Raw genomic sequence first — 24,826 nt, forward strand, 5'->3', positions numbered from 1 at the left:
AAGAACTTGCCATACTGCCAAAAAACCTGACAATCAATGTCTTAAAGCAAGAGAGAAAACTTGAAGTGCTTGTGAAGCATTAGATGTGAAGAGGATGAAGATGAGATGATGAAGAGGAGATGTTCTTTCTGGACAGGTGTGTAAACACACTATGTATAAACAGTTGAGCTGTTTGAATGGCTGACTTCACATGATTAACCATGATAAATCTTTATCGCTCAGAGAGCCTGGTAAAGTACTGCTTTGGATCAACCACCTTCACGGAGATGTTTGTAATATTAGTCAACTGAATTCTCCTGTAGAGGTGATATTTGTCTCATTAAAGTCCATTACTAAGATAAACAGGACACTCTTGACTATTCTCCAACAGCAAATTGGTGTGAACAGAGTGGGAAGTGTGTATAAGCTTGTGACGTCGCAGTCTCCCCGGACAAAAGAGACACGGGAGTTTGATGCTCGCTCTGGCCAAAAGCAGTGAAATGTAGAGGTATGATATTGTAATCTGCCAAGTAGAGTACATCAACCCCCTGCTAGGGGGAGAGCAGTGTTGTAGCCCCCTCTTGATGCTTATCTAGGTTCCTGAAAGCAAGCATAACCACCCCGAGATAAATTAGCCGATGTATTCACTGTTATTAATGTCTTGTGAAACTGTTGTTTTAGCTATAAAGGAGCTCACTCAGTGTACTCTTGGGATGTCAGCTTTATGGAGCATTCTGACCTCCTGTTAAGCAACATTAGCAAAATGCCATACTTTTATTATCTATAACTAACTAAAAATGTAAGGCAATAACGATAAAAACAGCCTACCTCACTGCTACAAAGTGAAGTCATGGCAATGCCTGGCAAATGATGGCAAACTCTAAATGACCTTAACTCTGGACACTGTCAATTCCACAGGTGTGCTTTGTGTTGATGGGTGGGAACAGAAGATGGATCCAAAGAGTAAAAACAAACCATTCCAGTGTTGTTGTAGTTCGCCAACTTAACCACTAGACGTTCACAATTCAATATCAATTTTAATTTTGGCTTTACTCACACAGCAGGTAAAATTGGGCCAAATCCGAATTTTTTCTTCATATGTGATGCAGATGTGTTGTTTGTGTGTCGAAGTGAACAGCAAAAACACACTGAATCTGACATTTTCAATTCCAGTTTGGGACGCTTTCATATGTGGTACTGAAATCTGATGTTTATCCGACATGCGACAACAGCCAGATCGGAATTCATGCAACTTTTACGTCAACCCAACTTGACATTCGTCATCGTTTCTCACTGCTGAGACCTCATAAACATTCTGTATAAAAAAAATTAGAAGACACTTCTCGCAACCACTTCGTGTTCAAAGAGATTTTGAAAGAAATAACTGAACGTGGCCGTAGGAGAACGAGGCTGCAGCATCAAGGAAAAGTTTGAAAGCAAAGTTTAAAGAATCCGAGGACGCGAACCAAAGAAGTGACCGTGGCCGAATAACATGCCCTATTTACGGCGAGCTCGAACACATTCTGGGTGATGGGAACTTCATGATCGCTCCTGTGGTGCTGGCAAATATGAATCTGAAAGTTCCAGGAGCATGATGATTGTTTACCTCTGGATGAGCCACGTTAACATAAAGCATCGTTCTTTTGCGCATGCGGGTCAGTTTAGGAGCGTGAACTGTTCAGACTGATGTCACATATAAATCACATTTAAAAGATTTTGTGAACAGCCAAAGAAAAAAAAATCGGATTTGGTGAGAGATTCAGATTTGGGCCATTCTTACCTGCTGTGCGGATGTAGCCTTTGACTCATGCACCTTACTGCCTTACTAGTTACACAGTAAGATTTTGGGATTTGGAGACCTCTCTGGTAGAAATGTGTAATTGCACAGCATGGAGAAGTTGTGCTTTGGCCTCCTTCCCCAAGGAGATGAATCTGATGACCGTGCATTGAAAAAGTATTCAAAAAGAACTCGGTAAAATGTGGTGAAGGACATTTCTTGTGAGTAAGTTATGCACTATTGTCATCATATCTTCATCGGTGTGATGTTGATTGTACATCTGAAACATAAACATCAAGCCGAACCTTCTTTTTGAGCCTGTGTGTGTGATGTTAATACATAAAGCACAATCCGACCCGACACCTCTGACTTTTAAATATACTATTATATTAGACATATTATATTTAACAAAAAAATATACAGCTTCAAAAAAAAGTGTTAACATTTACTGCCGCTGGCCGCAAGTCTATCTCCATCTCTTGCTTATGCTGACACACAAAGATAATTTTTTCTTTTTTTTTACAGCTTGGCTGAGCCTGAGCAGGCTACTCATAAATCTACAGACAGGAAATAAATGCCGGCAGCAGCCCGCCTGAGCTGGCCAGGCGAAAATGACGAGAATAAAAACCAGGCTTAATAGCACGGAGCTGGTAATTACCTTCTCTGGCCTGCTCGTGCGTGAAATATGATAATATAACACATTATTAATAAGAAAGACCTGAGCTCCCAACCCCCCTGGCTGTAGAAAGAGGGAGGCAATCACTTTATTCTGCAGGCCTGGGTACTGTCACTGAGGGGTATACGAGATGTCTCAGTCACAACAGGTAAAAGTTAAATGCATACACGCACATATACAGCTAGGTGCAAAAGTTTGGGCGCCCCTGGTCAAATAATATGTTTTTGTTGATATTACAAGTGAAGATAAGTGAACACCAGAGCATGTGAGTGGAGTTGAGCGGCAGACGTTTCCGCTCCTCGCGCAAAGCGTTTCTGTAACCACTCCGCTCCAGCTCCGCTCTGGGTTTTCCGCTTCCTGCTCCTCACCCACACATCAGAGAAACCGCTCCGCTCCAAATGGTTCATGTTAAGATATTCGTTTTATGTCTTGAATGTATGGACAGAACACAACAGAACAATTATAGAATTTATGGCTGTTATTAAATGAGAAACTAGTTAAACATTCTGGATTTTTTTTTGAGAGGAACAGACTTGAAGCGATGGCCCAACCACAAGCTAGGTAAACAAACACACATGCTTTTAACACGCTCATATCATTCACACAGCAAAATGGACGGCAGGAGATTGACTGTGTAATGTATGTAGAATGTTGTCATCAGTAAATTTCCAGTATGTATGTTTGCCAAACAGCTCCACAGTGCAGACACTATGTATAAATGGCCACGATATAGTAGTCAGTGTGGAAAAAAGGGACTGTCTGGTTTGCAGGATGGAGCGATACTGGAGCAATTTTGGACAGAGAGAGAACATCGACGCTCCGACTTTCTGAAAAATAACTGAGCAAAATCACATCGCTTTGCTCACCGCTTCCCACTCCGCACTGCTCACATGCAGTGCGGAGATGTTTATTTATTGAATTTAACAGTGGTGAACTATGATTATTAGAGCTAGGCCTTCAATTTGGGCCATAGATGTCAAAGCATCAGAAAAAAAGTGCACCTCTACAATCATGCTAATTTGTGCTAGCATCCCTATGGGGTTTAGCAGAAAAATTATAAAGGAGGAGCCAGGTCACTGTTTGGAAAATTATTGGGAAGACTCATAACACTGAGAACGTCTAACCTGTTCATGGAGAACGTCTAACCCTACAATGAAAAGAGCCAACCAGCTTGCTGGTGACGCCTCAAGCGGGAAAAGCCCCCATCTACTTGGACTGCGTGAATGCAGCAGCCAGAACAACCTGGAAAAAGTTTTTTGTACATTATTGAGCCAAACACTATAAGATTTTTGTCAGTTTTTATCAGTGATTTCAAAGATGTTTTTGAAACAGTAATTTGGCCTTCAGTTTCAAGTTTTTAAGTCTCTCCCCATTCAGAGACAGTATAACATGTTATTAACACTATTTATAATGCATTATACTAACAATTCATAATGTATAATAAACATGGCTATAAAGTGTAATTCAGTGTAATTCTTTTTTATAAATATTTATAGCCATTTTTATAATGCCTTATGAATACATTATAACATGTTGTAAATGTGTTTATAGATGCTTACAAAGGTGACATTCATAGACATTCATAGAAAGTAACTGCTTAGTGGTGTTGCCAAGATGGCCACCAAATGGACACACTTTCCTGTAAGGGCTTTAGTTCGAGTAGTTTGTTAGCGCTGAGCTAATGGTGATTTGGCAGTTCTAGATTAAACACAGACATTCGAAGGTTCTAAAAGACAGTCTATGTTTTACTTGAAACAGATATATTAGCACATGTTTTATTTTGTAGCAGTTTCACAGTGACTCTTTCATCAGTGAGCTTTCAAACCCATTGATTAGGCTGCCACTCATATTCAGTTCTTCATAGAAGCTCCTATATAAATGGCTACAAACACATATACTTTTACTATATTTCTGAAAAATGTCCATTTTAGTCCCACTCAACACCAAAAAAATGGTGTCTTGTCAAGTGAAATGATATTAAATCTAGTCGATATATCTAATATTTGAGATGGTTGTGCACTTATTATGAGATTATTTATCTTTTATCTAGACATTATTTACCTGTTTTAGGTCATTTTATTGGGCAAAATTATCTCACAATACTGGCAGATAATTTTGCTGGTTTTAAGGACGTTTCTTAAAACAAGCAAATTATCTGGCAATATAGTGAACAAGTAAATTATGTCTAGAAATAAGCTAGACAGTCTTATATTAAGCTGACAACAATCTCAACAGGAGAAATATTACATTTTCCAACTATATTAAAGATAATTTTACTTGACAAGATACCATTTTTTTGCAGTGTGTCACCTGAACACATTCACCACTATGAAATATCTGGAATGTTCAAGTCACATGCTGAAAACTAAACTAAAAACATGCTAAAGAGGAAGTTGCATCATCCTAGTGATGGGAAAAACAAAGCTTTCTGAAGCAGTGAAGCTTCTTTAAATTATATCCAAAAACATTTGGTTGCACACTAACGACACCTGCTGGTTAAATACATGAACAGCAGCTATAAATCTCTGCTAAGTGTAATCTACTAAATCTTCCCAGTGATTTAAAAACATGTAATTAGTTTCTAAAGCACTAACGGTAATTAGGTTGTTTACAGCTGGTATTTACAGCAAATCCCCTGACAAACTCATGAATAACCTTATTAACATTATACAACTCTGCCCTAAATATTCTTTCATAGTCAAGTTGTGGGCTTCATATATGAAACCTAAAGTAAGAAATAAGTGTTTGGTATTGGCTTAAAACCATGAAAACCTGTGCCAGTTTGTTTCTGTTAAATCAGTTACCAAAGCACTGGCTGGGAACCAGCAAAACCAGCATGTTTTGTGTAATGATAGCTGGTACGCTGGTCAACCAGCATGACCATGCTAGGGTGACCAGCACTAAACCAGCATAAACCAGCTTATTTTATATTTGCTTGTTCTTTTTCAACAGGGATCACCCATCTATTCCTCTCCCATTCCTTTCAGGCCTACGTTGACCAGCATTGCTGATTTTAGTACTCTGTGCCATCAGCTTAGCCAGATCAATTCATGAGAAGCTCAGTAAGTAGCTAATGTGTTGAATCAGGTGTTTTCCTTTAGGAAAAAACACTAAACTTTGCTGTTTCTGTGCGCCTGCAGGACTGGAGACACTTTCACTGCGGTAGGCTGTTGTCATCAAGGCTATATCCGAGCGCCCCCTGTTGGGCCAGAGTGGCAACTGCACATTTTTGCTTACATATAGAGCAGTGATTAATGGTGATCTACAGGTGAGTCAGTTTTTATCACAGCCTTATCCTGTTAAAACTGTCTCCATCAGGGTTTTTCCCATGGTATACAACAATAAAGATGTCAGATGGATATTTAAAAGGAATTTGAGGTTAGAGAGAGCTGAACTCATTGCTTAGCCTGGGGAGCTGTAAGTGAATCGATTATGTCTGACACGGGGAGATTACATTCAGTGACCCACCTGCATTGGACAAGGACGCGGGCAATCGAAGAGCTACCGCAGCTGAGTACCTTGACAACTGAATCATATCCCAAACCATTAAAGTTAAGGAGAAAATATGGAAGCATTGATATTGAGGTATGTTACTTGATCACCTTATGCCTTATATTTAAAGAAATGAATAAGTGAACTGAACAGATTCTGTATATGTTTGGAAATACAGTTGTATGCAAAAGTTTGGGTGCCCCCGTCAAATGACTTGTTTTGTCAATTTTCTAGGTAAAAAAAAGTTAAAACTTCCTCTAAGGAGAACATACTTTTGCACATTTTGATGCACAGTTACTGTTTATTTGTTGAATTTCGCATATTGGGAAAAAATAAAAAGATATATCACATTTTATACTGTGTTATTTTTTCCAGTGTTTTAAATGAATAGAAATTGTGCATGAAAATTAGCAGAAAATGCCATATTTAGGTGAGTTCCCTGTAGAGGAAGTGTTAACTTATTTTCACTTAGAAAATCAACGGAACATGTAATTTAACCAAGGGTCCCAAACTTTTGCATACGACTCTACGTCTAAATTCTTCCCCAGAAACCTGATTGACAGGAGCATGCAAAGAGATTGTGTTTGCACTGAAGCGGCCGTTAGTGACGCGCCAAAGAAATAAAAGCGTCCAGCTCTGTTGTTAATGTGACTTATGATCACTGAAAAGGCCAGTCTCATTTGCATGGGGCATCCAGAGAGGACGTGAGCCGTGTGCCGAGTAGCCTCGGCTTTGTTCATCCTCAACAATCCATATGGACACCCTGGCACTTTCTACTGACTAGTCAACATGACGTTCACCCCACAGAGATGAAAGGCTAGGTGGGCTGTGTGAGATGCCTGTTCAAGAATAAGCAATGTATTATGTATATTATTACATAAGCTTGGGATGCCTATATAAATTGGAGATTAACTTTGACAGGCCTGATATATATATATATATATATATATATATATAAATACAAACAAAAGGGGAAACAAAAGACTGGTAAAGTTGTTTGCACTCCAGAGAGGCTTTCAGAAGTAAAGATGAGGATAAGTTCACCACTCTGTGAAAGACTGTGTGGGCAAATAGTGCAACAATTCAAGAATAACAGTTCCTAACATAAAATAGCAAATATTATTATTGTTATTTCATCATCTATGGTGCATAATATCACTAAAAGATTCCGAGAATGCGGAGAAATCTCTGTAAGCAAGGGACAAGGCCGAAAACCAATACTGGCTGGCCATGACCTTCGGGTCCTCAGGCAGCACTGCATTAAAACTATTCTGTAGTGGAAATCACTTCATGGGCTCAGGAACACCTTGGAAAAACACTGTCTGTGAATATAGTTTATAACTGCATCCACAAATGAAAGTAAAACTCCACTATGCAAGACATCATATATTTAGAAATATATGAAGAAACCATATATAAACAGGATCCAGAAAGACCGCCGCCTTTTCTGGGCCCGTGCTCATTCAATATGGACTGAGACAAGGTGGAAAAATGTGTCCAGTGGTCCGAAGAATCAAAATTCGTCATTCTTTCGTCAAATTCTTTTTGGAAATCAAGTACACCACGTCCCTGGGCTAAAGAAGAGAGGGACCATCCAGCTTGTCATCAGCACACAGTTCAAAAGCCAGCATCTGTGATGATAGGTGGTGCATTCATGCATGTCATGGGTAATCTGTTAAGGCACCATTAATGCTGAACCATATACATATGCAGCCACCCAGACTACATTTCTTCAGGGAAGACCTTGCTTATTTCAGCAAGACAATGCCAAACCACATTGTGCACGTATTTCAACAACATGGCTCCATAGTAAGAGCATAAACTGGCCTGCCTACCGTCCAGATCTGTCGCTCATTGAAAGTATTTGGCTCATTATGAAACAAAAAATACTACAAAGCAGTCTCCAAACTGTTGAGCAGCTGAAATCCTGTATCAAGCAAGAACAGGAATTTTCAACACTACAGCAGTCGGTCTCCTCAGTTCCCAAACGCTTACAGAATGTCGTTAAAGAAGACGTGATGCAGCGCAGTGGTAAACATGCCCTGTCCCAGCTTTTTTGAAACATGTTGCTGGCATCAAATTCGAAATTGGCATATATTTTTCAAAAAGCAATAAAATTTCTCAGTTTCAACCTTGGATATGTTGTCTTTGTACTCCTTTCGAACACATATAGGGTTTAAATGATTTGCACATCATTGTATTCTGTGTTTATTTACATTTCGCACAGCGACCCAGCATTTTTTGAAAGGGGGTTGTATTCAGGCCTGTACTGTTCTCTTGGTGTTCATGCACATGGACTCTCCCACTTGCAGAGAACATGGTGAAGGACCACTCATCTGCCCACACTGATTGTTTCCACATGACTGTAGAACGTTTTTGCACAAATGAAGTTTCAAATGAGCATTTCTCTTTGTAATGAGGGGTTTATGCACTGCATCCTTACTATACCATCCCTTTCTATGTCATTGTAGATGGACCGTTCTTGGTGACACAATCTAATCATGTCCTGCGTTGACATTTTCAGTCACCCGAGGAACAGTTGCTCTTCTGTTTTATGTCCTAACGTAAGGCCCTGTTGCACTAGCATCACAGTCATTGAATGTACGCTTACATCCACATTTCAACCCTGTTTACTAATCTCCCATAGACCTAAATGCAGTTGTCACTTTAGTCATTACTCCTATCGAAACGCTAACCAGTTGAGCAGACTTTGTGGCCGAAGCTCCATTCACCAATAATGAACCCACTTTGAAAATCACTCGGATCTTTTCCTCTTGCCATCTTGACCCAAAATCGAGTTCAACCTGGCCTGCTCAGGGTTTTTGATACCACTGCTCTGTGAACTAAAGGTGTCTACATTAAGTCAACTCTAAGAAAGTTCTGTGTTCTATAATTTAACATTGGTGGAGTTTTCCACTGGTGAATATATTTCACACTGGTTCTTGGTGTAATGAGCCGTTGGCTCCTGCATTCAGAACTCATTTTATGAATTTTAGGTGGCTATTACCTCAGCAAAAATCTTTTGGTTGAAATCTTTTCTTAATGCATGCCCAGTCCACTCCAATTACAGCACCAGAATTTCAGCATGTTAAAACTCTGGAGTCAAAGCCGAGATGTGGCCTACCGAATTAGGAGAAGAATATGTAAAGGTGATTCCTCCTGAAGCATGAAAACACTGAGCCACACTTGTTGTTATATGGCCAAAAGTGTGTGGACACATGACCATCATGTCTACGTGAGCTTGTTGGACATCCCATTCCAAAACCATGGGCATTAATATGGAGTTGACCTCTCCACCTTGCGGTTATAACAACCTCCATTCTTCTAGGAAGGCTTTCCACAAGATTTGTGGGAATTTATTCCCATTTATTCAAAAGAGCATTCTTGAGGTCAGGCACTGATGTTGGACGAGAAGGACTGGCTCACAATTTGCATTCCAGCTCAACCCTAAGATGTTCAATGGGGCAATCAGAGGTCTGTGAAGGTCCTGGAGTTCCTCCACACCAAACTCATCAAACTATGTCTTTATGGACCTCACTTTGTGCACAGGGGCTGGTCATGCTGGAACAGGAAAGGGTCTTACCCCAAACTGTTACCACAAAAGTGAAAGCATATAATTGTCTAATATGTCTTTGTATGATGTAGCACTAAAATTACCTTTCACTAAGGTTGTAAACCCTGAAAAACAGCCCTATTATTCCCACTTCACCAAACTTTACCATTGACACTATGCGTCAGACTGGTCCATCAGGCTACCAGATAATGAAGCGTGATTCATCATTCCAGATAGGGGTGCGGGAAAAAATTGATTCTTAGATGCATCATGATGCGGACGTGAACGATTCTGAATCGATTCACAAATGCCAAAAATCGATTTTCTAAATATTTAATTTATAACGTAATGTTGACGGACGCAAAAGGCGGAACGTGGAAGTGGGTAAGTGCAGCGCCCGGACAGTCTGTGGCGGCACATAACAAAAACACCACTGGATGAGTGAGAAATCCGACCGGCTCCCTCTGCATTAAAGCCAGGTTAGGTCAGGAGTCACAGGACAAATGATCAGAAGAGCCATTTTGTCCTTTCAACAAATATCAAACCACCTTGGGAGCCGCAACATTTAATGTCCAGTATGTCTCAGTATGTGATAATGTCCTAGTATAGACTAAACAATATAAACAAGAACGCAGACTTACTTTACTCTGCTTTAAGCTTCGCCTACAGCCGCTTTCCTCCCGTTTCCGCCAGAAAACTTCTCCTCAAAACTTGAGCAGTTTCTTGTAAAATGTCTCTCAACATTCGGCTGTCTTATGAGGCTGAAGTCGCTTCTCATTCTCCAGCTTCTTGTTCGAATTTTCCTGTTCCACCTTAAATTCTGACTGAGGCACCGAATGTAAATACGGCACCATTTAAGGTGGAACGGGAGAATTCGGAAGAGAAGTGACTTCATCTTTGCGACTTTTTAGTGTTTGACAGTCTCTCCTTGCAGATTTAATGTACCAGGAAACCAACTGCGCTGCTTATAAATGCGAATAACGCATTGTTGCTATGCGACCTGCAGTCTGCACGGCAATTCTCAGTCGTTGCGAAACAGGGCTTTTGCGCTATGCTGCACACGACCCGTCTCAAAGATACTTTACTGACACAGCGACCCCCCCCGTCTCTACAACGACACCAAAACCAAAGTTATAAAGTCAATAAAAACGGGTAGAATAGCTGTAACATGTGCTGCATGGACATCCATCACGCAGATGAGTAGCAGCAGCTTCTCGTGCTCCAAAGGCAGTGAATGAGAGCCGTCTAGTTCACTTGCCACATCACTTCCATTTGACTTATTAATAAAAGATATTGGAAGTAAATTCATTATGGATCATTACAAATAGGTAGTAGGAAAATAGAAATGATGTATGGGAAAAAAAAGATGCATCGCGATTTTATAATCTCAAGTTTTATAATCGCATCGCAGCCCTGTGAATCGTAATCGAATCGAATCGTGAGGTGCCTAGAGATTCCCAGCCCTAACTCCAGAGGACACATTCCAGAATCTAGTGGCAGCGTGGCAGCATGCTTTACACCACTCCAGCCGACACTTACCATTGCATATAGTGAACATAGGCAGTGCGCAACTGCTCAACCATGGAAACCCTGATGCACAGTTTTTGTGATGATGTTTCCAGAAGTAATTTGGAACTCTGTAGTGAGTAATGCACTTCAGTATTTGGTGGCCTCGCTCTGTGAGTTTGTGTCGCTGAGCTGTTGTTGCTCCTAGACACACAATAATAGCACTTACAGTTGTCTAGGGCAGATCTAGCAGAGCAGAAGTTTCACATATTGACTTGTGGCAAAGGTAGCATCCTATGACAGCGCCATGTTTAAAGTCACTGAGCTCTTCAGTCCAACCCATTATACTGCCAATGTTTGTCTACAGGAATTGCATGCCTGTGTGTTTGATTGTATACACCGGTTAGTAATGAATGTGGCTGAAACACCTGTAGACAATAATCAAGAGGGATGTCCACATACATCTGGCCATACACTGTATCACCTATTCACTGGTGGTTATATGTTTCTCCGAAAAATGACTAGCAAGCATTTGAAGTTCAGTGTTCCTTTCCAAATAAGAGGACTCATTATAGTGATGGTACTTGCCTGAGCATTGTAAGGATGTAAAGATGTCTCTTTAATATAAGTCCCAAAGTCCTACTAGGCTGTAATAAAGATACAACTGTTATAGTTGTCTTTTTTTATTTCAATTTATCTTGAAAGTTCTACACTGGAGTGGGATTCCCACCTTTTATGCTTCTTATCATTCACCTTTTCTTTCAGCTTAGTATTTTTCCTCTGTGTATTTGCCTGTGGGAGTTTTCTTTTGTGGGGCTTTGCACATCTTCACTTCCTCTATTCAATTTGTCCTCCTTTGGTCAATAAGAGTGGCATCCCTGGGAGACAGGGTTAAGAATAACCCCTAGTAATGGATTTTCCCTTCTCTTAATCAATACCCTGTCCCGCCTGCTCTGTTAAATGGTGGATTTGCTCAGCTAGTGCCCCTGGACCCCTAACCGCGTGCTGTGTTTAGCAATTCTCTTTGGAAGAATTGACGTTTAAGGATGAGTCTGATCTTAAGATCTCAGGGCTTTTTGGTAAGAGTGGGATGGTGTGAGGTTTTTGTTTGAAGGGGTGGGACTGACTGATTTTTTTTTTTCTGAAACTTGCCAATAAATGGAGCCTCTTAAATGGGGTCTATACATTTGACCATTGGTATGTTATGCTGCTGATGGTCACTCTTCAGATGATTCAGATCAGGGGCTCATGGGAAAAAGGACAAACTGAACTTGAATTAAACCCCACTTTAAATTTTGTTTATAGCATATTGCAAACACTTTTATCAAGAAAGACAGTGTAATCATGCTTCATAGGAAACCAAACCTAGTGTTAAGAGTTCCTAAGGCAGCCAAAAATGCTAGCATTGTTACTCAAGCAGGGAACTGAACCCCTATCTTCAATGTACAAGGCTGTAAAGTTACCAACTATACTTTCTAATTGATATAAACCTGTGAGTTATAACTCCATACAAGAGCTCCACAGGGGGCAATTTAAGATTAGGAATGTTGACAAATGTTCAAAAACATCTTAAACAGGTGATGCAGTTGCCCTTGGGTCTAAAAGGAGCATACTTGAAAGGCCTAGTCTATGAGCAAGAATGGGTCAAGGCTTGCCCCTTTGTCAAAAATTGCTTCAGCAAATAATCCAAAAGATTAAGCAAACCGTCCCTCAATGAACAATTGCAAGGATTTTATGTATTTCACCCACAGTGCATAATATTATTAAAAGATTCAGGAAATGTAGACAAATCCCGGTGTGTAAGACACCAAAAACCATGCCTGATAATACAGCCATGACCTTTGACCCCTCAGACAGCACTGCATTAAAAACCGGTTCATGCTTCTGTGATGGATATCACCACATGGGAATACTTTGACAAACTGTTGTCAATAAACACTGTTCGCCAGTGCCTCCACAAATGCAAGTTACGACTGTATTATGTACAGTGAAAGTCATATGTCAACAACATCCAGAAACGCCGCCGACTTCTCTGGGCTCGTGCTCATCTGAAGTGGACTGATGCACAGCGGAAACGTATTGTAATCAGATGAGTCAACCTCTCAGATTGTTTATAGAACTAATTGATGGAACAAAGAAGTAAAGGACCATCCAGATTGTTATCATCGAAAAGTTCAAAAGCCAGGGCCTTTCATGGTATGGCGGTAACCATGGAATGGGTAACTTGCATATCTGTGAAGGGAACATTACAGCTGAAAGATATATACACATTTTGGACCACCTTCTGTATGATGTCTTTTTCAGGGATGTCCACATGTTCAACGGGTGTGAGACTGGCCTCCCATTGAACATGTGGAGCCTTATGAAGCACAAAATACGACGATGAAGACCCTGTGCAGTGGTGCAGATGAAGACTTGTATATAAATGAATGGCCGAAAAAAATCCCTTTCAAATTTTGGCATCTTCGGTCCCCAAAAGATGTTTTTTTTTGCTTTTAAAGTGAAAGGTGATGACAAACACCCTTTTTTGGACTGAGCATATGTTATGTGACATATGTGATATCGTAAAAAATTAGTACAGTTCATAAGGTAAAACATTGTGTTTTTGTACTGCTGTTCAATTATGTTAAAGTCAGAATTTACTAATCACTGCTGTCTTTTCCTGTCTTAACCTTCTTGGGTTTAAGGTTTGTAGTCCATTCTCTTCTGAAGACCATGCATCTGGATCAGCTGCCTTGGAATACTTGTACAATAGGCTACCCATTGCAAACTGTACTATGCTACTGATATGCGCTCAGTGTTATCCAAGTAGCTGTCAAGTGTCTTACGTCTGGATTTTTAGTCATCATCAGTAGTGTGCGTCCATGTCAGGCACAGGAAGATGTACCATCATTAAATGACCTTCAGCTTCGCTGCCTCTCCGTGTGAACCGCATTAGTCATTACTCTCACCACTCAAGCAGACATGTCTTGATGAGGATAGGGATATTTACCGCCATGGCGAGCGAGAAACTCTGCACAAATGAGGCTTTTTGGGAGCCAGAGCCGTCAATCACGTCTGATCTGACAGCACCGCTGTTCGTGGACCGTGGGCCAATTACCTTTCAACCTTCCACTGAAAGGCGTGCTGGATGAGGCCGCTTTGTGCTGTAAGTCGCTCTTTCTGCGCCTTCATAAAATCCAATACAAGGTCCGGCTTACAGAAAAAACCCTACCCCTGAGCCGGGCACGTTTGATAGGCCTGGATTCCAACGCTTGGACATTAAAGCTCTCCAGCTCAATCTCAGAGGAGCCAAAGAAGGTCATCTTTGCCATCACTAGACAGAAAAATCCACTGCCATGTTTCCATATTTCACAAAGGTACCTCTCGCAAATCGATACTCAGACCTTTTCCCGGCCACTGATCTGTAAAGATGTGCGGGTGTGCTTTTTTCCCCCTTCTTCTTTTTTCTAATCCTTAGATTCCATTTTCTCTGCGTCTTTGTTTTCTTTATCGAGATATCTGAGCAGCCATCCACACAGGACCTTAAACCACCTGTTGGAGTCTGTTTGCTCAGCTTACTATTCTTTGCCCAGAAAGTGGCTGAGGATTAAGGGTAACAACTTCTCCAGAGCATTAAGTGCAATAATTCCTTATTTGCCTTTTACTTGCAGTAAATCTTTGCGTCGATACAGGGAGCTTTTCATACACTGCCTGTCAGACGTTTACTGATCGCCACTTATTTATCTTGTGATCTCAAGATAACAAAAGTTGTTTTCTTGAGATAGCTTCAAGACAAATAAGTTGTGATATCAAGAAAACTTATGCTGTCTTGTGATCTCAAGATAACAGTCCAGAAAATCATAACTATACAATATATAATAATAATATATAATAATACATAATTATATAATATAATTATAACTTCTTATTTTAATCTTTACTTCTAATATTTCATATTTGTTCATTATTTGTTCATCTAATTCTAAACAACTTTATAATTCAGTGTAAATCAAGTATATTCAGGACAAATTGTATCAGTTTATGGACACAGATAGTGGCAATTAAACTGGAGACCTGGAGTTCCTTATATGTTCTTGTAGGTTTGGTATAAAGAGCATTCCTTCCACAAAGATGATCTTCCACCAATTACTCAAAGAAAGCTACCTCATTACTGACGTTGCCATGAAATTGGAGTAAGTGTTTTCTAAATAGACACTGGATGAGTTTTGAAGACGGGACCAGTAGAGCAGCCCATCCCAGCTGTCCTGAACTTTGGTATGGAGGCCCCAAAAGCCTGAAAAGACACGCAATCAATAAGCTGTTAGGGGTCCTGTGCGACTGCTCCAGGTTTCATGGGTCATCGATACTAAAAGCCGCAGCTGATGCAGAAATGATCAGTTTAGATGCCAGCTTCTCCTGCTTCATCTGCTTACCACAGGGTCACCATTCACGCTGTACCCAACCGACTCCTCCATATTCAATCAGAATTGATTGTCAGGAGATAATAGGAGAAAATAGCTGGAACAGCTGGTTTAGCTTGGTTTTTATATCAATAGAAGTCTATCAGAGCCCACAGTGCCAATCAAAAGGTCAAAACTGGAAGACGATAATGCTTTTAATTTGAGATGAACCTTCAGCCATGTACAATATAGCACTGCCGTCAGAAGAAAACCTTGTATCTCGATTTTTGTCGTTTTTCAGTTTTTGACATAATTTGAAAATGTTTGTTGTTCTTTACATTGTATGTAAATTTTATGAAGAAAGGACCAAAAGAAATGGCCTAAAATGACTTGGAAAAATGTCTGGTTCCATTGACTTACATTGAAAGTAAAGCAGGTTTTTTCCTTTTCTTGTAAAGTTTATCAATTTTGGAGATATGAGGTTTTGTTTCGACAAATATGTATATATATATATATAAATATGTATATATATATATATATATATATATATATATATATATATATATATATATATATTAAATGTCCACTAATGTTTAAAAGTATTGATTTTAATAATGACATAATGATAACTCATTCAGTACTATAGAACTGAATGTCAGCAGGTTTTTGGGTATAAGAAGTAATTAAATGGTGAATAATATAAATATCGATTTCTTGTCAAGGAATCTGCCTCAAATTTAATCACCCCTTTTGAAATACAGAATATTCTCAGCTTTGTTGCTCATTTGAAAATCATCTACTGCTCCGTTCAACTTTCTAGACACATCTAATATTTCTTATGGGGAAATTCCACCAACTTTTCTAAATTTCTGCATAAATCAGTAGTCATAAAACAGCCATTCAGAGTGGTTTGGTGTAAAATTGTTCATTGTAGAGAAAATTACTAACTCAGATTTTTTTACAGTGGTGGTGACAGAAACCAGGGGTCACAATGTCTACAATACAAATATAGCCATTTTATTTACTATCAAAGCATCCTGTGAACCTATAGTTTTTTTATATGTAACACTGGTAATGGTAAAGTGGTTTTGTACCATGAATAGATTTTAATAACATATGTTTTAGGCCAAAACCTCAAAACTATCATAATACAATGTCTCCATTGTCAGGGAGTGATATTCATAACCATTTCACGTAATAACTTTCTCTAATGTAGCTTTCAGAGGCATTAAACTCTTCAGACGTCTGGTTCCTATCACCACCACTGTGAACAATTCTGACTCAGTTAGTTTGCCTAGAATGTAGTATTTCACATCAAACCACTGTGAAGGAAAAAAAAATGAAATTCTGAGTTTCCAACAAATTTGAAATGTGTGTTGTTGCAAAGTACTAGCTTTTAAAATTTTGTATGTTTTACATATATAATTGTAAAAATATTGCCATGTAGAACCAAGATATTGCATATACCGCTCTCGTTCTCTCTCTCTCTCTCTCTCTCTCTCTCTCTCTCTCTCTCGCTCTCTCTCCCGCCTCTGCAGGGTTAAATGGGGTCAGAATCAAAGGCCGCTGCTCTGAAAGAGAGGCCCCTCCGTTGGGCCGGATTAAGGCGAGGGCCTGACCCGCTCATGACAAGTCGTGGGCTGTGTTTGGAAACACTGGCCATAATTGTGTCCTGTAGTCATAGCAGGGGTCCTGGGGGGGCCCAGTGGGCCCTCTGGCCTTGGAGCTCTTGCTCTGGCCGGGTCAGGGTTTAGGAACGGCTGGTTAACCTAGTGACCGTGACAGGCCCTGAAAAGGAACCAGAGCTTATGCTGGAACCGTCCACAGAGCCATCTTTATCACTGAGCTGTCCTTGTGATTTTAGCAGGATCGCTTCAACATTGACATTCTCTTTCAACCCACACTGCTTATTGTGGACTGAGACAGTCATTTACATCAGCTCTTTGTATGGATTCTTTATCTGTGCAACCACAATGAAGCCAACCCACCACTTATAGCAACATTTTTATGTGGACCAGTTCAAACTGTGGTCCCACAGTTAAAAAAATAAATAAATAAAAACTATTTAAAAAAAAAACAATGAAGTATTCAGACCTTAGATATTTACTAGGATTGCACTATGACTCATTTAAACCCAAGGCATTAATTGAGATACCAATAAGCTAAATATATACAAACATATCCCAAACCAAAACCCCTAAATTTCAACTTGAGAAAATAATATTTACTTTTTCCAATGTTTTTTTTTAAAAGATTTTAAAGTGAAGTAACAGATTTACATTTATCAGTTTAGTTTTTAAGAAAAAAAAAGTTTAAAATGCCTTCCCACGTTTTTGTGTCACTACCGAAACACAAAGAGTTTTAGTCTGTGGGTGGAGCCTTATTTTAGCCACACCCCTGCATTGTAGAGCAGGAAGTGAGACTGCATCCCTGTCCCTCATTGCCACGTGGTGAGCAGTTAAGTCCAATTGTTTTGTAGTAAATGTGAGCCAAAGTCTGGAAATCAGTGTGAAACATTAAGAACTGTCACCACCGAAACACATATGTTCTGAAATTTATTAGTGTTATGATGAAAATTATTATGATATTTTGTGTGTACAAGGGTTTGCTAGTAATGTACTGACTCCTGTTTTTGAGTTCTGCTCAAAATGAGCAAAAATTGTCACTACCGAAACACAGAGTTTATAGTTGGTGGGCGGAGCCTTATTTTAGCCACACCCCTGCATTTTAGAGCAGGAAGTGAGACTGCATCCCTGTCCCTCATGGCCACATGGTGAGCAGGTAGATCCCATTGTTTTGAAGTAAACATGTCCCAAAGTCTGAAATCAGTGTGGAACATCAAGAATTGTCACTACCGACACAGCTATGTTCTGCAGTTTTTTTGTGTTTTAATGAAGATTATTATGATTTTATGTATGTACAACTGTTCACTAGTGATGTACTGACTAGCGTTTTTGAGTTCTGCTCAAATTGAGCTAAAATTGTCAGTACCGAAACAGTCACTGCCGAAACATTTGGTCACATTTCAGTAGTGTTATGATTGATTTGGTAGGGAAAACAATGGAATGCTCAATCATTTGTTGTGATAAAATAAACATAATTAAGGTATAGGGTCACTCAGAGCAAAAGGATTTAAGTCTAAATTCCAGTTAAAATCAAAATATGTTTTCAATTGGGATGTAAACAGCCTCAATCTGTCATTCGGCTACATCTGTGTTCTAAACATCGTGACCTCAGTATCTACATATGTGTTTTCTCGAGATCTTCTCTCCTCTGCTGGTCCAGCAGTAACACATCTACACTACAGAACTTGATGACCCGTAAGGCTTTTTCCAGGGAAGCCAGAGAGGCCTGGCACCCGTCGCCATCAGCACCACTGACACAGCTAACACAATAATCATGCAGAAAGAGAGATGTGTTTATGAAGCAGAGAGAAAATAGGAAGCAGACACATATAGCGAGAAAGAGAGAGAGAGAAGAGAGAGTGTACGACGTCAGTAGTGACGGAGAGCGGTGGAAGGGTCGAGATGCTACATCAGACCTGGCTGTAATCTGATTAAGGTCTGATAATGTGGGTGAGATTCACTTTCCCGCACTGTGCCCTAATGGCTTTCACCTCTCCGCTTCTCTATCACTGCCAACCCCATTACCACACTTTAAACTCCTTATCTGACAAACTCCATCAGCAGAGCCCAACACGTCTGCTTCTGCTCCACAAGTAGAGCTGCCTGTAACTTCTAACGTGTTTTATGGCAACATCAAGTGGCACAGACTGATGGCCCTTCTAGTTTTTGGCACAATGTGCCATAAATAACTCCGTCCATGTAATTATATTCATAGAATAAGACAGAATAGAATAGAATAGAATAGGACGTTATTTTCCTACCAAAGCAAAAAAAAAATGTCTTTGGCTTCATCAGCCATTCGGAGGGAGACCAAGCTGAGGTAGCATATATTCAAGACTTTCTATATTTGTTGAATACTTTAGTATTACGAAAATCATTTTAAAAGAGAACAGACCTACTTTATATGGCCAAAAGTACAAAGACACTCCTCCTAATTAATAAGTTCAGATGTTTCAGCCTGAATCAAACACATAGACATGCAGCCTCCATTGGAGTAGAATGGTTCATACTGAAGTGCTCAGAGACTTTAAACATGGGTCTTTTCAAAGATGCCACCTTTGTCAGTTACTTCATGAAATTTCTGCCCTGCTAGATCTGCCCTAGTCAACTGTAAGTGCTATTATGGTGAAATGGAAGAGTCTTGGAGTAGGCACAGCGATAGACCACGCAAACTCACAGAGTGGGCCGACCCCTACATGCTGTAAAAGTAAAAGTAGCCTAAAAGTAAAAGTAGCCTATCATCTGTTGCATCATTCACTACAGAGTTCCAAACTGCCTCTGGAAGCAACATCAGCACAAGAACTTTGTGTTGGGATCTTCATGAAATGGGTTTCTATGGCTGAGCAGCTGCCCACAAGCCTAAGATCACTATATGCAATGCCAAGTGTTGGCTGGAGTGGTGTAAAGCATGCCGCCACTAGACTCTGGAGCAGAGGAGCATGTTCTCTTTAGTGATGAATCAGGCTTCACTGGCAGTCTGATGGGTGAATCTGAGATTGGTGGAAGGCAGGAGAACACAACCTACCAGAACGCATAGTACCAATCGTAAAGTTTGGTGGAGGAGGGATAATGGGCTGTTTTTCAGGCCCCTTAGTTCCAGTGAAGGGTGATGTTAATGCTACAGCATACAAAGACATTTTAGACAATTATATGCTTCCAACTTTGTGGCATCAGTTTGGGGAAGATGCTTTCCTGCTCTAGCATGACTGTGTCCCTGTGCACAAAGTGTGCTTCATAAAGATAAAACTCGCCTTAAACTCAAGTTCTCTAAACACCTTTGGGATGAATTGAAACTTTGATTGCCACACCTTCTCGTCCAACATCAGTGCCTGACCTCACAAATGCTTTTTTGACTGAATGGGCACAAATTCCCACAGACACACTCCAAAATCTTATGGAAAGCCTTCCCAGAAGAGTGAAGGCTGTTACTGAATGGAATGGGAAGTCCAACAAGCTAACTAAGTTAAACTTTGGCCTGCTTTTCTTTTTTGTTTTGTTTTACATATTGTCACATGGGTCAGTTACTTGGCTTGAGATATTCTTTACACTTGTTTTGATCCACAAAAATAAATTAAAAAAAAAAGTTAAAAGATACCTCTGGTCATCTTACAGCACAATGATTAGCGATGAACATAACATTAGCTCAAATTAGGCTAACGCAAGCTTGTTTCATGCCAGAAGTGCCACAGCAAAGCATAACATTTGGATGGACAGACACACCTGTGGATTTTCTCAGATCTGAATCAAGAGTGGAGCTTGATTTTCTCCTCTCACACAAAGATGAAAGCTTCAAGAGCTGTTTCTCTGATGGGGACAGTTTTGGTGTCTACCAGGTCTTCCAGCTGGTTGTTAGGAGTCCCTGTTGTCTCTATATTGGAAACTCTACTTTGCTTATTTTCCTTTGTCATTCCCCTTCCTTATGCAATTGGATAACATTTCCAATTGACCAGATAAATATGTAATCAATTACCTGCACTTAATAGCCATTTTGACTAGAAATGGAACAAACAAAGGGCAACTTTTGCACAATCCCATATTTACACAACTTTTTGTATTTACAAAATGCAGCATTGTAACCAAAGGCCATTGCTTGCTCTAAACTTAGCTCCTGGCCATTGGTGTACATGATGAGTTTGTTTTTCTCTGATCTAAGTCCTGGAAAGTGAAAGCGTCTTCTTAATGGTGTTTAAAGGTGTCTGGGTGCTGATGGATCGTAATGTGCGTTTAGGGGAATGCGGACGTTTTCAGACGTCTGACCGCGAAAGGCACCTCGGAGGAAGTGGAGGAAGGGGGTGCAGAGGTAAACGTGTTACTTTCAGCATCCATCACGGTGTTAGAAAAGAGTGTTGGTAGCCATTATGTGGGGCATCTTTATCTCTCTCTGTCTGGGGCTCTGGGCGTAATGCACGGGGCTAATTTGCTTAGCGCACGCGGAGGATCCATTAGGGATGGAGCTCGCGAGCCGGGGTGTCCGAGCTGCAGCAAAACGGTGACAAATCACCCATGAGTTCCTTCTGTCTGTCTGTCAGTTGCCTGAGTGATGGACCAGTGAGTGAGCAAGAGAGAGAGAGAGAGAGAGAGAGACAGAGAGAGAGAGAGAGACAGAGAGAGAGAGAGAGAGAGAGAGAATGAGAGAGAGCGAGCAGCAGGTCTCCTGGCCTGCTGTGTTCAGTTCTGGTGTAAATAATAGGTGTAAATGCAGCCTCTGGTGAGAGGGGTCAGTGTCCTCCTTCATTACTGCATTACTGCAGCCCCTATGCATCTCCTCTAACATAGAGACAGCATAATGACTTTCTGAATGGGGGGCTTTCATGTTCTTTGCTGTCTCGATCACAGAATATATGAATGTATATTCATACCTGGTGCAGAGGATAGGCCTATTTTCTTAAAGGCAACATGTTTTTCTGCTTAAAAAAATTGTTATTTAATTTCTAATGGCTTGTTATTGTAAAAGATGGTTCTTCAAGGGTTCTTTAGTAAAGACAATGGATCTATATAGAACTATGAACTCTTAAATCACATTTGCATGCTTGGTTCTTTACATGGTAAAATGGTTCTTCAGATTAATGGAGATTGTGTTGTGTATTTTCGAAAATGGTTCTATATAGTATCAAAAAGGGTTCTGTTATTGTTACATTGTCAAGCGTGTACAGTAGCAGAACCCTTTTTGGTGCCATATATAAAATCATTTTCAAAAAGCTTCTATATAGAACCATGAACACTCAAAGAACCATTTACATGCTTAAATGGTTCTTTGCATGCTTTAATGTTGGAAAAGGTGTTATATGTCGTTCTATATAGCACCAAAAAAGCTTCTACTATTGTTACAATGTCAAGCTTGTAACAATAGCACAACCCTTTTTGGTGCTATCCAGAACCATTTTCAAAAATACACAACATGTTCTCCATTAATCTGAAGAATGATTTCACCAAGCAAAGAACCATTTAAGCATGCAAATGGTTCTGTGAGTGTCCATGGTTTTATATAGAGCCGTCATCTTTACTAAAGAACCCCTATAAGATAAGATCATTTGTAGCTGATTTAATGTGATAGGCCTTGTTTAACTGAACAATGCTAACAGTGAATGAAAGCTCCCTGCAACAAAAAACAGCCTAGACCACTAATATGCTGGCCAACCAGCTAAACTAGTACCAGACTAGCATAAACTAGCTTAGACCAGCTGCAAAACTGGTGTCTTGTGCAACTGCATTGTTCTCAAATCTAGTCAAAATATCTAATATTTCTCATTTTTAGATTGCTGTAAGCTTATTATATGATTATGTTGTTTTTTTTTTCTTAGACATGCTTTACTTATTTTAAGTGATTTTAACAAGTCAAATGGTCTCATTATGTTGGCAGGTAAGGTAAGAAATATTCTTGAAACAAGTAACATCATCTACCAAAACAGTGAGATAATTTTACCTATTTAAATCAGTTAAAACAGCCAAATCTGTCTAGAAATGAGTGAAATAGTCTTTAAATTAAAACCATCTCAAAACGAGAAATATTAGATATATTGACTAGATTTAAGGTGATTTCACTTGACGAGATACCATGTTTTACAGTGTGGAATTCATGCAGCTCTGTGCTGGGTGGAAATGTATGAACGTACATTAATGCTTAGTATAAAGTTTAGCTCGGCTTTTTTAATGCTACATATTTTTTTCCTCCTCCAAACAAGCTGCCAATAAAATTCTGAAAACTGGTTTAAAGTGATGGCAGTAGTATAAGCAATCAATGCTGATGTGGCTGGCAGTGAATGAAGCCGACATGTAGAAAAGTTTAGTCCTATGTGTTTTGAATCAGACAATTACCAATAAACATTTTGAAGCTTGTTAGTTCTTAATCATTACTGAAGTAAAGCGACAGCTCTAGCTGAACTGAACAATGCTAATGTGGCTGACAGTGAACAAAAACAGTCCTGCTGAAAAAAAACCCATAGAAACCAGATAGCATGCGGATGTGGGCCACTTCTGGCAAAGACATGGCATTGCTGCCCCATTTTGGCACTGGCAAACTGCATGTGAGCAAAAACTGGCCCACATTATAAAGCATATTTGGCCCACATGCGCCAAAACAGATCTGGGCCGAATCTGGCAGAAATATGGCAGTGCTGCTTACCACTGCACTGGCACACTGCATATGAGCCAAAAGTGGCTCACACATTAAAAATGTTCTCAAAACAGATCTGGGCCACATCTGGCAAAGATTGCCAGTGCTAACATGAGCTACATGACAAGTTTTGAACAGGAGATTTAGTTTAAATTGCTCATATATGGCACAGTACACTGTAAAAAATCCAACCTAAAATGTTTTGGCTTATGCGACTATTTTGATTGTTATTTGTACAAAGAATAATGATTGGTTAAAATGTTCATTTTATTTAGTCCAACACAATCTGCCTCAATACTAGGAACATGACTACATATCCTAGTTTGCAGTCTAATTCAGATTTAGTTTAAAATGATTTGTGGCTACTTAAGGGCAGTTGGCCCTATCATCAGGAGATCACGAGGTCGATCCCTGGTGATGCTACAGAGTCCCAGAGTGCGCAATTGGCCATCACCCTCCAGGTGGGTAGGATGGCCCCCCTACTCCCCCCACCACCCAATGCAATGCTAGTCATTGCAGGCGTCTGTTAGCTGACGTAACCTGTCTGGTGGTTGGCGCTTTCCTCCGAGCGCATTCGGCTGTCCAATGACGATGCATGAGCGGCAGATTGAAAAAACGTGGTGGCACTTCACAGGTCTCGGAGGAGCCTGGTGGTATTGTGAGATTCAGGGAGTCCTAACTAGTGAGTGGAATTGAATACGACTAAATTGGGGAGAAAATTGGGGAAAAATCCCCAAAAAAAGAAAACAAAACTTTTTCACACTGTAGTGAACTTTGTGGACATGTTGGCTTATTTAGGAAATGTAGGCTTATAAACAGGAATTCCTGAGTGGGGCGACTGGCTACTCCATCCTTAGGAGATCAGAGCCCAAATCCCACCAACACCACAGCCATCTGTAGGTGGTAGTCAACCAAAGGGGGAGCACATGCTAACCTCCACTCCCTGAGCCTGGTGGCACCATGCAATAGTGGAAGTCCCACCCAACAGGGAAGCTGTACCGGATTTTGTACTAGTTGCTTTGAGTGTTGGGTCAGTTCTGGCATTGGTGGTTTAAAGGTATGGCACTCTAATGGCAGTAAACAGGCTGGGTTCTGGCAACTGCATCTGGCCATCATTCCATGCCCTATGTGGACAGCAAGTAAGGTCCAGATGTGGCCAAGACTTGGGCCATATCAAGTTTCCTATCTGGGTAGTTTAACCAAACAGTGCTGTGGTTAGAAAG

General features: G+C 40.2%; 1 protein-coding gene across 1 annotated transcript in view; it reads right to left on the bottom strand.

Annotated features, from left to right (window-relative positions):
- LOC118825418 (Fc receptor-like protein 5) overlaps nt 1-14,288 on the bottom strand; it is an 80,603-nt gene extending 66,315 nt beyond the window's left edge. The window contains exon 1 of the mRNA XM_036596002.1: nt 14,198-14,288. Coding sequence (XP_036451895.1) covers nt 14,198-14,288 — 91 coding nt within the window. The remainder of the gene's footprint in view (nt 1-14,197) is intronic.
- Nucleotides 14,289-24,826: the final 10,538 nt, after the last annotated feature.

Source organism: Colossoma macropomum, unplaced genomic scaffold (genome assembly GCF_904425465.1).
Source record: "Colossoma macropomum unplaced genomic scaffold, Colossoma_macropomum, whole genome shotgun sequence".
Lineage (NCBI taxonomy): Eukaryota > Metazoa > Chordata > Actinopteri > Characiformes > Serrasalmidae > Colossoma > Colossoma macropomum.